General features: G+C 46.1%; 1 protein-coding gene across 1 annotated transcript; it reads left to right on the top strand.

Moving 5' to 3' along the window:
* The first annotated feature begins 390 nt into the window (after nucleotides 1-390).
* MED20 (mediator complex subunit 20) lies at nucleotides 391-12,519 on the top strand. Its single transcript, XM_082733094.1, has 4 exons — nucleotides 391-517; nucleotides 3,092-3,246; nucleotides 9,929-10,182; nucleotides 11,821-12,519. The coding sequence occupies exons 1-4, from the start codon at nucleotides 504-506 to the stop codon at nucleotides 12,034-12,036; spliced, it is 639 nt and encodes a 212-aa protein (XP_082589220.1). The 5' UTR covers nucleotides 391-503; the 3' UTR covers nucleotides 12,037-12,519.
* The last annotated feature ends 796 nt before the right edge of the window (nucleotides 12,520-13,315 follow it).

The following is a 13,315-nucleotide window of genomic DNA, read 5'->3' as shown; positions in this document are numbered from 1 at the left end:
TGGGGGGAAAAGGTCTCCAGCGCACTTGCGCAGTGAACTCTCACTTCCCAAGAGACTCCCACGGAGATTACAGCGCCTCCTAGCGTTCGGAGGCCAGGAGTGCCATCCTCGCCGTCACACCCCCTAAAAGAGCTCGCGGATCCTGGAGCTGGACTCCCGAATAAACTCATTGCATTTAACGTTGGATTCTCCAAGTGGTGGCAGTCGAGCGATGATTTTTCTACTTTCACGGATCGAAGACCTATGTCCCCAGACGTGAACTTCCCCAGCTGGAAGGCCGGGGCCCGGAGTTGAGCCGTGACGTCACTGGAGGCGCCACCGAGGAGGTGCCTAGACCTGCCCCCGCTCCTCGTGTGCGCGTCGACTGGACGCTCTGTTTTTACCTCATTTCCGGAGCACATCCCTCGTTAGAAGCTTGCATTAGGGTGGATTTGCCGAGTGTGGGCGACCGGAGACCACTGTGATTCAACTGTTTGTTCCTTTCACCCTCCTGGCCCGGTACCATGGGAGTGACTTGGTAGGCCCGCAAGGGACTTTGAGGGGCGGTGTTTGGGGTCGGGAAGGGCCCTAAGGAGCCTGGAGTGTACCCGGGAGGAGGCTCGGGACCAGGGTCCGCAGTCCTCCACGAGCTGAGCAAGATGTCTTCGGAATGTGTGGGTGAGGAAGGCACTGTGAGGGTTGCGGATTCTCTGGGCTTGTTTGCTCAAAGATGCTTCTTTTCGTCCTGGAAGGCGGCAGGTAAAAGGTTTTGTCCCAGGAGCCCATCGGTGGTGAAACTCCTTCCTTTTTCTTCCTTCCCAGGAGGCCATCGGGCTGCCAGGGGTGGAATTTAAGCGTTGGAAATAGGTTGTCCGGACTGGGACCCAATCTGCAGGCGGGGCTAGACGGGGTGCAGGATAGGCCACGGGGGAACCATCTTTTTTTTTCAGGTTTTCTCCTGCCCCTCCCTACAGCCACCTAATGAAATTAGACCAGCCCGTGTCTGGTTCTGGTGTGGCCGTTTTAAGATCTTCAGTCTAAGGGGCGGGGGGGGAGAAGCTGTTGGAGTCAGATGAGGGTTCCTACTGTGTTTAATTATATGATTGGACTAGTTTCTATGGACTTTTACTGACATGATATAAGTAGGGTGGCAGAGAAAGGTATGGGCCTAATGCCTGGGGGCATGGGTTCCAAAATGGTAGATTTCAGGTCTTTTTTGGTTTTGTTTTGAATATTGGTAAGTATTAGCATGTTTCCAGTAAGAGAGGGCTGGAGGCTGGGATATCCTGAAGTCAGTGGCCAGAGCCCATGGGAACTACTTTTTCCGGTAGCTCTAGTTCTTGCTGGCTTGTCCGTTACTGCACTTTTGTTTTCCATAGTGGACATCATGAGCCTTTTCTAAGTCTTCTTGTGTAAGGGGGAATGTGTGAGGGATGGAATGAAAAGTTTGCAGCGTAGAGCCTTGGAACTCTGGAAGCCCCTGTTTAGTAGAAAACAAGAGAGGGAATGGGACCCTTAAGTTTTTCACACTCCTGGGACTTCTGAACCCTATAACATCAGTTTAGGGATTCTCTTATGTTTCTCAACAAGGCACATCATCTCATTGCTCGTGAGTGCCTTTTTCGATGGAGAGTTGTGACAATTTTTAGCAACAGCAGGACTTCCATTTTTATACCTTCATGTAGTTGATCATAAAGTTACGTGGTGTCTTCCAAAATTCAGTAACATGCAGTTTTTATATAGCTAGGTACACATGCAGTAGTTTTTGTTTTCTTTTAAATTTATGTCTTTGCCTTAAAAACTTTTTAATAGGCAGCAACGTCTCCAGGGAAACAATCTAGTATAATGGATAAGAACACAAACACGGAGCCAGCCTGCTGGCTTCAAATCTTGCTACACCAAACCAAGCTCTGTGACCTTGTGCGAGTTACTCAATCCCTCTGTACTTCAGTTTCTTTGTTTGTAGCAAGGATATAAATAATAGCTCATTTATAGGGCTGTTGGGAGGATTCAAAGAGTTCATTTGTCTAAAGGCCTTTGGACTCTGCCTGGTACATGGTTGATGCGAAATGATTGTTACCTACTACTCTAAAGGGGAAGCCAGTTTCACTTACCATAGAAGGAAATCTTGAAAATAACATTTTTATTTCATTGTTTTGATTTTATTCTTGTACGCACTGTCACCTCTCGTTCCTAAAGATTATAAACTTGAGACTTGCTTTCTCTTGGATTCTAGGGCTGTTGAATACAATTTTCTGCATTGACGGAAATGTTCTATTGACACCATTGTCGAATACACTAGCCTTCGGTCACATGTGGCTATTGAGCCTTTGAAATGTGGGTAGTGTAGCTGAGAAGTTGACTTTTTAATTTGACTTGTTTTATTAGTGTAAGTATAAATAGCCACATGCGGCTTGTGGCTACTGTTCTAGACAGTGCACATTCAAAGTGTTAGGGAAATGGTGTAAAGACATACTAACCCCAGATTGAGATTTTCCCTATATAGTCAGAACTGAAGGAATCACAAAGGACATCCCTTTCTCATATGACCCAATGTTACGGATTGCTCAATCTCTACCACTTAAAACCTTCTCTCTTTTTTTTTTTAAATGAGACTATTTTTTAAATCATTTTATTTTATTATTTTTTAAGATTTTATTTATTTATTTGACAGAGAGGGCGTACAAGTAGGCAGAGTGGCAGGCAGAGCGGGAGGGAGAAGCAGGCTCTCCACTGAGCAAGGAGCCTGATGTGGCACTCTATCCCAGGACCCTGGGGTCATGACCTGAGCCAAAGGCAAATGCTTAATCGACTGAGCCACGCAGGCTCCCTTAAAACCTTCTCTTGAACATTGACATACATGTCCTGCTTGGGAAACATTGGTGTGATATGGAGTTCACTGTACTGATGAGAGTGTCCTGAGACCTGTGTTCTAGTTCTCAGTGGAGCTCTCAGGAACTGTGAGCCTCTATTTCTTTGTCTTTAAAGTGAGAGAGAGAGGATCAGGGTAACTCCTGGCCCTAAAGAGCTGTGGTTCTGTGATTCTGAGTGAATGGCTCAGTGAGTGCACCCAGGTCTCTGGGTACTGATGATTTGGTCCTCTCCCTTCCAGTGTGTCCCAGATGCCTGTGGCTGAGGGCAAGAGTGTCCAGCAGACGGTGGAGCTCCTCACCCGGAAATTGGAGATGCTTGGGGCAGAGAAGCAAGGAACATTTTGTGTGGATTGTGAGACCTACCACACAGCTGCCTCCACTCTTGGCAGCCAAGGTCAGTGAGATGGATCTGCAGGATGGCTGGAACCTCGCTTGGAGTTGATTGACATTCATGTTCATTGAAAAAAATATTTTTTTTTCTCTATTGAAATCTTTATGCTCTTTTGCTAAGGGCGGTATTCTTGAACATGTGGCACATGTTTCTGAATGCATTAAATCTTGGTCCTTCATCTCTTAAGACCGGGCCGAAGCTTTAGTCTTTTTGCACTTTGCACTTTTAAAGCTGTGATTCTCAGGTGATTGGTCACTGGCTAATGGCATCTAAGCATCTGGATTACTTGGTAAAGGTGCAGAGTCCTGGGGCACCTGTGCGGCTCAGTCGATGAAGCATCCAACTCTTGATTTTGGCTCAGGAATCAAGTCCTGCATCAGGCTCCACACGGAGTACAGCATCTGCTTAGATTTCTCTCTCTCCTTCTCCCTCTTCCCTCCTTCTCACTCTCTAGCTTTCTCTCAAATAAGTAAATAAAATCTTAAAAAAATAAAGGTGCAGAGTCCCGGCTCTCCTTACCACCTGATTGGTGCTATAGGCCTCATAATTACACTTCAGCCAGCTCCCTTGATGATCTTTACACACTCTTCAGTTTGAGAGAGACTCCTTTTAGGTCCGGAAGTCTATGATCCTTTCACAGCTTTAGAGTGTTTGAACTTCGTGCAGAAAGGCTTTCAGATTCCCACACCTAGTCAGTGGCATTGGATATCTCACTGGCATGACCTTGACCTTTATTTTTTTTATTTTTATTTTTTTAAACAGTTATTTATTTATTTATTTGACAGACAGAGGTCACAAGTAGGCAGAGAGGCAGACAGAGAGAGAGGAGGAAGCAGGCTCCCTGCCGAGCAGAGAACCCGATGCGGGGCTCGATCCAGGACCCTGGAATCATGACCCGAGCCGAAGGCAGAGGCTTTAACCCACTGAGCCACCAGGCACCCCTGACCTTGACCTTTAAATCAACTTTTGTGGGGCGCCTGGGTGGCTCAGTGGGTTAAGCCTCTGTCTTCAGCTCGGGTCATGATCTCAGGGTCCTGGGATCAAGTCCCGCATCGGGCTCTCTGCTTAGCAGGGAGCCTGCTTCCCTCTCTCTCTCTGCCTGCCTCTCCATCTACTTGTGATTTCTCTCTGTCAAATAAATAAATAAAATCTTTAAAAAAAATAAAAAATAAATAAATAAATCAACTTTTGTGGGCACCTGGGTGGCTCAGTGGGTTAAAGCCTCTGCCTTCAGCTCAGGTCATGATCCCAGGGTCCTGGGATCGAACCCCGCATCGGGCTCTCTGCTCAGAGGGGAGCCTGCTTCTTCCTCTCTCTCTCTGCCTGCCTCTATGCCTACTTGTGGTCTCTCTCTCTGTCAAATAAATAAATAAAATCTTTAAAAAAAAAATCAACTTTTGTTTTAAGTATATTGAGATGGACTGTGGATGGTGATGGTAGGGAGGCAAAGAGAATCTTTCTTATTCTTCAAGTTTTTATTTAAATTCTAGTTAGTTAACATACAGCGTATATTAGAAGTAGTAGGAGTAGAATTTACTGATATGTTGCTTACTGTAACAACGGGTGTTCATCCCCCCATTTAGCCGCCACCCACTTCCCTTCTTCAATACTGTTTGTTATCTATTGTTAAAAGTCTTTTATGGTGGGGTGTCTGGGTGGCTCACTTGTTTAGCGTCTGTCTTCGGCTCAGGTCATGATCCCAGGGTTCTGGGATCGAGTCCCTCAGCAGGGAGCCTGCTTCTCCCTCTCCCACTCCCCCTGTTTGTGTTTCCCTTTCTCGCAGTCTCTCTGTCAAATAAATAATAAAATCTTAAAAAAAAAAGTCTTCGGGGTGCCTGGGTGGCTCAGTGGGTTAAAGCCTCTGCCTTCGGCTCAGGTCATGATCTCAGGGTCCTGGGATCGAGCCCCGCATCGGGCTCTCTGCTCAGCAGGGAGCCTGCTTCCTCCTCTCTCTCTCTCTGCCTTCATCTCTGCCTACTGTGATCTCTGTCTGTCAGATAAATAAATAAAATCTTTAAAAAAAAAAGTCTTCTATGGTTTGCTCCTCCCTATCTCTTTTTTTCCCCTCCTGTATGTTAAACTCTTGTTTCTTAAATTCTACATATAAATGAAATCATATTGTATTTGTCTTTCTCTGACTTACTTCACTTACCATAATATAGTCTATTTCTATCCATGTTGTTGCAGATCTCAAGATTTTTCTTTTTGATGGCTAATATTCCATTATGCATCTCTATAATATATGTAGATGTAGTAAATGTATAGACATATGTATATATAGATAGTAGATATGTATCTATACATCTCCCACATTTTCTTAGTCCGTGCATCAGTTGATGGACATTTGGGCTCTTTCCATAATTTGGCTATTGTTGATAATGCTGCTATAAACACCAGGATGCTGTACCTCTTCGAATCTGTACTTTTATATCCTTTGGATAAATACCTAGTAGTGCAATTGCTGGGTCGTAGGGTAGTTTCTTAAATTCTTGAGAAACTCCATACTGTTTTCCACAGTGGCTATACCAGTTTGCATTCCCACCAACAGTGTAAGAGGGTTCCCCTTTCTCTACATCCTTGCCAACATCTGTTGTTTCCTGTGTTAGAGAACATTTGCATGTGAATTAGAGAGCCTGGGTTCTCTTAGTCTTGGCTCTGCATTAATTTGACCTGGAACAGTTCCAGAGCACAGAGGTTAGATCATGGAACCAGAGAACTAAGTCCTGGTCACATACTAAATGCAACTTATGGAAGTTCCACAACCTATAACCGTTTCTGTGCCGGTCATTAGCTTATTTCCCCTGTAGACCCATTCCCCATACTTTCCCTGTCATCAGCATTTACCAGGCCCCTTTTAGTCACCTTTGGCCAGTGAGGGGCAGTGGGGAAGGCTAGAGGACCGAAGAAAGAGCACAGGATCTCCTCTCCTGCTTTGAGCAGTGTCTCCGGATGTGACTGTGTCTATCCCTTGGATTTAGCTCCTGCTGGGTGCCCCTTGTGCCTGGCTCGAATGACAACACATCCTTTCTTTTTTCCTTCCAGACTTAGGGAAGCAGTAGCTTCCTACTGCTAATAGAAAGTATTTCTTATTCCTAATAAGCAGTATTATTTCTTTTTATTTTATTATTATTATTATTATTATTTAAAAGATTTTATTTATTTATTTGACAGACAGAGATCTCAAGTAGTCAGAGAGGCAGGCAAAGGGAGAGAGGAGGAAGCCGACTCCCCAAGGAGCAGAGAGCCCAATTCGGGGCTCGATCCCAGGACCCTGGGATTATGACCTGAGCCGAAGGCAGAGCCTTAACCCACTGAGCTATCCAGATGCCCCAGCAGTATTATTTCTTTATAGTAGCTTCCTGTGCTGCTAATATTTGAGTGGCCTCACTGTTTGTTTTGGTTTTTTGGTTTTCCCAACCCTGGTATTTTGTTTCCTGTATTAATCCCCTCTGATGAGGGGCACCTGGGTGGCTCAGTGGGTTGAAGCCTCTGCCTTCAGCTCAGGTCGTGTTACCAGGGTCCTGGGATCGAGCCCCACGTAGGCCTCTCTGCTCGGCGAGGAGCCTGCTTCCTCCTCTCTTTGCCTGCCTCTCCGTCTACTTATGATCTCTAGCTGTCAAATAAATAAATAAAACTTAAAAAAAAAAAATCCCCTCTGATGAAACTATTTGCTACATGGTCTGTTTCTGTATCTTCCCAGGACTGTTCTATCATAGTACTGATCCCCTAGTGTTGTGGTCATTAAATAAGTTGTGTGGTCATTAAATAATATATGCAAAGTACTTAGAACTGAGGTTGTCATGTAGTGTTTAATAAATAAGAGCTCTGCTGAATTTCATCATCAGTAAAATCACAGTGTTACCATTAGTTTTGCCTTCAATAGGAAGGATGTAGGAATTGAAAGAGAGAACAGTTACGAAGGCATTTGGAAAACGAAACATTTGTGCACAGATATAAGATGGCATACGTATCTATGAAACTACCTGTCAGAGGCTCTGTTTCCTGATTTGACCTTTACTTTTTAAGGAGCTACAGTCTAGTTGGGGAGAGGACACATTGGTAGCAGACAGTGGGGTGGAATGGAAGGAGCAATAGACTTGAGGTCAGAAGGCCCGGATTGGAGTTCCACTTCTGCTCCTTGCTGACTCTGTGCCTTTAGATCACAAGTTTTCACGTGAGCCAGCATTAACATTACCGAGAGAGCTCGTTAACACAGGTTGTGGGGGTACCTCCCAGACTTTTCCACTCAGTAAGTATCAGCCAGGGCAGAGAATCCACATTTTCAACAAGTGCCCAGGCGGTGGCGCTGCTGCTGCTGTTGCTGGTCCAGAATCCTATAGGCTTCATTTTCCTTGTATGTAAAAGGGGGAGAGTAACACTGGTTCTGCTTGCTTCACAAGTTTGTGCTGATATAAAGATACTTTTTAAAAAAAGATTTATTTATTTGAGAGAGAGAGAAAGCACAAGCTGGGGGAGAGAAAGAGGGCAAAGCAGACTATGAAGGGCTTGATCTCAGGATCCTGAGATCATAACCTGAGCCAAAAGCAGACTCTTAGGGGTGCCTGGATTAAGCCTCTGCCTTCAGCTCAGGTCATGATCTTAGGGTCCTGGGATTGAGCTCTGGCCTCTCTGCTCAGCAGGGAGCCTGCTCCCCCGCACCCCTGCCTGCCTTTCTGCCTGCTTGTGATCTGTGTCTGTCAAATAAATAAATAAAATCTTTCAAAAAAAAAAAAGCAGACACTCAGCCAACTAAGCCACCCAGGCATCCCCAAAGATACTTTATTTTGATTTAAAAATTACTATTGTTTGTAAACAATTGGCAGTGCCTTCTTCATTAAAAACAAAAACAAAAACAAAAACAAAAACCTTAGCTGACTTTCAAAATATTTTTAAGACAGTAAGAACTCCTGCAGACAGCTATAGTATGAATTAGTTACAGTGAGTTTGCACAAGAACAGAATGACAGATCATCTTTGGGTACTTTTGTTTTTTTTGCACTGGGTTTGGCAGGAGGTGAAAGGTACGCATTGGCAGCAGGTGGTCAGGAGGGACGTGGGGGGCAGTTGGCACAGAGCCTGTTGAGATTTGGAAGTGGCAGCAGAATGGAGGCCTGTGTAGAGCTGTCTCCACCCCATCTTCTCTTTCCCACTGTTAAACTCTCATTCCTGCCTAGGATGTCTTTCCTCCTCCGTGCGGCTGAATTCTATCCTCTCCTCATTTCATAGTTCAGGTCCTGTTTTCTCCATGAAAGTTTTTCCTGCTGATTTTTGCACAATTTGATCTCTTTCTGCTCTGATCTTCCTTCCAACAAGACTTCTGGTCTGTCCCATGTAAGCATTTTGGTCTTACAGTCTCTTTAAATGTTTTTCACTTGTCTTTATTTTTTTTTTTTAAAGATTTTTATTTATTTATTTGAGAGAGAAAGAGTGAAAGAGCAGTTGGGAGGGGCAGAGGGAGAGAAAAAGGGAGAAGCAGACCTCCACCTGAGCAGGAAGCCTGACGTGGGGCTCGATCCCAGGACCTTGGCATCATGACCTGAGCTAGAGACAGATGTTTAACTGACCAAGCCACCCAGGTGTCCCTCACGTGTCTTTAATGAGAGCATCAGCTTCCTGGGCCAGGTGCTAAGTCCTCCACTTGCATTGCCTCTTAAACTCTTGCAAAAAATATTGGGAATAGGGATGCCTGGGTGGCTCAGTGGGTTAAGCCGCTGCCTTCAGCTCAGGTCATGATCCCAGGGTCCTGGGATTGAGTCCCGCATGGGCTCCTTGATTGGCAGGGAGCCAGCTTCTCTCTCTGCCTCTGCCTGCTGGTATGTATGCCCCCCCCCCCCTCTCTCTCTCTCTCTCTCTCTCTCTCCTTCTGCCTGACAAATAAACAAATGAAATATTTTTTAAAAACAAAAAAAAATATTAGGGATAGTTAAGTACTTAATAAATATTTTATAGTTAAGTCTTAATAAATACTTGGGATTGTGGTAGTCTATCCATTGATTCTTGTTATATATGAGAGGGGGATTTTGCTTTCCATTTTCAGTTAACCAAATATATGTAGCTTTTCTTTCTTCTTGCAGAGAATCTCTAGTAGTAATCATCAGTGAGAAAACTCATTTCTCAGAGAAATCACCCAAATCAGCTAATACTTTAAAGCACTCCAAGGGTTTGGGCACCTGGATGGCTCAGTCGGTTAAGCATCTGTCTTCAGTTCATGATGCCAGGGTCCTGGGATCAAGTTCTGCATCCACCTTCCTGCTCATCGAGGAATCTGCTTCTCCCTGTACTGTTCCCCTCTGCTTGTGCATGTGCATTCTCTCTTTCACTCTCTCTCTCTAATAAATAAAATCTTTTTTTTGCTAAAGATTTTATTTGACATCAAGCATCCATCTAGGAGATCATCTCTCAACCTAAGAACTAAACTGTTACTAGCTCTATCAAAATTCCCTTGTGGTCCTCACGTTTTCTGTAGAGCTGGGTTTTACCACATACTGCCTTGCCTGCCGTTCTTCTCTCTTCCTCTTTGAAAAAGATCGTTGGTGAGGGGAATTCCACCCTCCACCCCTGGCCATTGCCCTCCAAGATGGCTGAGGTAATGGCAGATTGCCATCTGGCCCTGTTGCGCACATTTGACTCTATCCCGGGATTTGAGGATGAAGATTTTGATGCTGATAGGCTCTCTTTCCCTGCAGGTCAGGCTGGGAAGCTGATGTACGTGATGCACAACTCAGAGTACCCTCTGAGCTGCTTCGCCCTCTTTGAGAATGGCCCTTGGCTTATTGCCGACACCAACTTCGACGTGCTCATGGTGAAACTCAAGGGCTTCTTCCAGAGTGCCAAGGCCAGCAAGATTGAGACACGGGGTACCCGTTACCAGTACTGTGACTTCCTAGTAAAGGTGGGCACAGTCACCATGGGGCCTAGTGCCCGGGGAATCTCCGTAGAGGTAAGACCTTGGGGAAGCAGGAGCATTGTGTGCCGAAGCGCTGCTCAGCAGAGGGCCCTGTAGGTTTTCTCACCCCTCTGAATGCAGACAGGCACTTATGCCTTCCTCATCCCTGTCTCCAGGGCCTGTGTGCTCCTCTGTCCCTGTGGCCTTTACCTTTTCTTTAATCATTCAGGCTCTGGTCCATGATGGGAATGGGACGCTGGGGTCAGAGCAGATAAAAAGCTTAGAAGGGCTGGCTTGCTGGAGAAGAGAAGGGATAGTCAAGGGACCAGTCACCCATCACAAGGACTGGAGCAAACCAGGGCAACTTTTTGTGCAGGAACTTTTGGGAGGTGGGCCCTAAATCATGTGTCTACATAGTTTTTCCATAGTACAACTTAAGATAGGTCACAAAGGTTGTGTAGCAAGATGAGCTTTTCCTTTTGACATGCTGTCGACTTTCTTGCATGGTAGAAAGAGGTGTGTGGGGGGGGGGAGACTTCATCTCTGAGGTGTATACTGGAAACCACAAAGAATATGGCAATAGCTGGCTTTGGGACCAGTGAAATTCCTCAGTCTACCACATGCCCAGCACTGTGTGAGATTCAAAAAAAAAAACCCAAAAAAACAGGTGAGCTACAGGGGCCTGCCTTTTGAAAACCTATGATAGTAAATGAGCAAAGCTGAAACAAAGTGTTTTTGAAGTTGGTCTGTTAGACATTCCCCGGGCACAGATTGCTCTGGGAATTCAGGCCAATGAGAACACTGCTGACTTTGAGGATTGGGATGCTTTCTTCAGGAGTAGCATGTAAAGAGGGACTTAAAATGTAGAGATATGGGGATAGATGAGACTCACAAAGCATTCCAGATAGAGAAAAGGGCCTTAGCAGTAATTACTGTTCTGAAACTCCAGGGACCCCTGTGACCAAGATTTCCTGACCCCTTTTGGCTTGTGATACACCTCGCATTTGCTGAGACCCATTGGGAACCCACTGTTTGCCTGTCCTTCATATTTCCAGCTTTATAGTACAAATATATCCCAGTTCTTTCTTTATGTGTTTTTCCTCATGGTTACTAATTATTTTCCTTGCCATCTTTCCAGTGAAAAAATATGAGAAAGGATTGAGAAAGTGTAAGATGTATCTCCTTTGGCCCTTGCCACATTGGTGGGGAAATTACTTCTTAGGGTCAGGTGGGGTCCATTGTGGGGGTAATGTTTGGTCTTAAAGAGACCTAAGAGCATGTGTGTCTGCTTTGCCCTCTGTGGAACACACACAGATACATACACACTTTTACATTCTCTTGTTCTTCATTTTCTGTCAGAATTTTCCTGAGCTCTCCTTGGATCTTCATGCACCATAGCAGGGACTGTACAGTTCTGAGATCATCAGAAGGGGCCTGTATCCTGTCCTGGGTCTTGTGGGTGGGGGCTGTGGGTCGATAATTCCCAAGATGAGAATGTCAGGGATCCCTAAAGGGAATGTGGAATTCCTGGTGTGTGGCTTGAGTTTTTCCTGTGGAGCAATACTGTTAGAAGGTGTGTGTCTTTGGCTTGGGGTTGGAGAAGATGGGAGCAGGGGGCAAGAGGTGCAAGAGAAGCAGAAGACCTCATTCTTGCCTGCACTCACCTTTGTTCTCTGTTCTTTTGGTTCCCAGGTGGAGTATGGCCCCTGTGTGGTAGCTAGCGACTGCTGGAGCCTGCTGCTCGAGTTCCTACAGAGTTTTCTAGGCAGCCACACACCAGGGGCTCCTGCAGTGTTTGGGAACAGACACGATGCTGTCTATGGCCCAGCAGATACCATGATCCAGTACATGGAACTCTTCAATAAGATCCGCAAGCAGCAGCAGGTGCCAGTGGCTGGGATTCGTTAGTGACTGGTGGCTGCCTAGCTGAGCTCTGTCACCAGGGGGTCGGTGCAGGAAGAGCAGGGGCTGCACCCTGAGACCCCTGGACCCCAGAAACCCAGGGCAGACATGGAGGCTTCTCTTCCTCCTCTCAGCTGTGACTTTTGTTCTGGGGATCTGGACTCCCCTCCCCTGACCCTCACACACAGCCCCCCGGCAGCTGCTTCACCCTACGCCTTACTGGACTTGGCCTGTTCTCAAGAATGGTAATTACGAAGAATGGAGAAGTGTGGAGCTTTCCTGCTTTAGGGAAAAGGTAGGACAGGGCTGTCCCTGCCCAGTGTTGGTGGGAAAGCAGTCTGTATCTCCAGCTGTTGCAGATTTGGCCTAGGTCCACAGTGGATGGACTGGACTGGGCTGTGCTGTGCTGGGCTGTAATAAAGGCCTCTTCCTCTACTCCAGGGATGCAGTTGGGCCTCTCCTGGAGAAGGAGTAGAAGGCATAACTTGGTGTGATGGCTGTCATTTCTTGACCTGTTTGCTGAAGTGAACTGTGAGTTGACTTTTCTAGGATACTGCCGGAGTACTTTGGAGTCTCCCTCTGGCAATCTTTCTGTTCTGTTGTGAATGAGGTTGAGCTGTAAGCCAAGCTGCTGTAACAAAGAGAACCTAAAGTACAGTGGCTCCTGGTAGAAGGTTCTTCTCTCTTCTGATAGTACAGATGTAATCAAATGGTCTGGGGCAGATTTAATTATACACGGTCACCAGGACCTTGGGTTCCTTCTGTCTTGTTCAGCCAACTTTGGGGTATTGACCTTGCCCACCAGGTCAAAGCAGACTCATCAGTTCGTGTCTGCAATACACCAGGGAAAGAGAGCACTTTCTTTTTAAAGGATATGACCTGGAGTCCCTCAAATCAGTGTGGCCACACTTTGCTGAAAGGGGCACTGGGACATAGAGCCTCTTACTTCAGTGACCATGTGTCCAGTTAAAACCCCGGGGCTTCCATGACTAAAAGATGAAGGAGAAAATGGATGTGGGGGCCTAGTCAGGGGCCTCTGCTACATGGAGCTCAATGGATGTGCCCAGGAGGGCCCTTGGTGGTTATTTTGGAGAGCACCCCCGGTAACAGAGTTATTTGTCAGTCGCATTGGGTTAGGGCAGGTGCCAGAGCCACTCGTGAGTTTCCCTGGCTTAGTCACGCTGGGTAGTCCGTTCCGCCCCCCTTGCCTAAGGGTTCACGGCTTCCTGAGCTCTTTGTCCTTGTTTCATTTGAGGCTCCAAGCTGCTCATTGAACTTACATCGC

Source organism: Mustela nivalis (genome assembly GCF_964662115.1).
Source record: "Mustela nivalis genome assembly, chromosome: 5".
Classification (NCBI taxonomy): Eukaryota; Metazoa; Chordata; class Mammalia; order Carnivora; family Mustelidae; genus Mustela; species Mustela nivalis.
The sequence above is the reverse complement of the archived record's forward strand: the minus strand, read 5'-3'. Positions and strand labels throughout refer to the sequence as shown.

Excerpts from the sequence above, each read along its gene's own strand:
- MED20 (XM_082733094.1), top strand. Across the intron at positions 3,247-9,928 it reads CTCCACTCTTGGCAGCCAAG|GTCAGGCTGGGAAGCTGATG; the intron begins GTCAGTGAGATG and ends CTTTCCCTGCAG. Across the intron at positions 10,183-11,820 it reads CCCGGGGAATCTCCGTAGAG|GTGGAGTATGGCCCCTGTGT; the intron begins GTAAGACCTTGG and ends TTTGGTTCCCAG.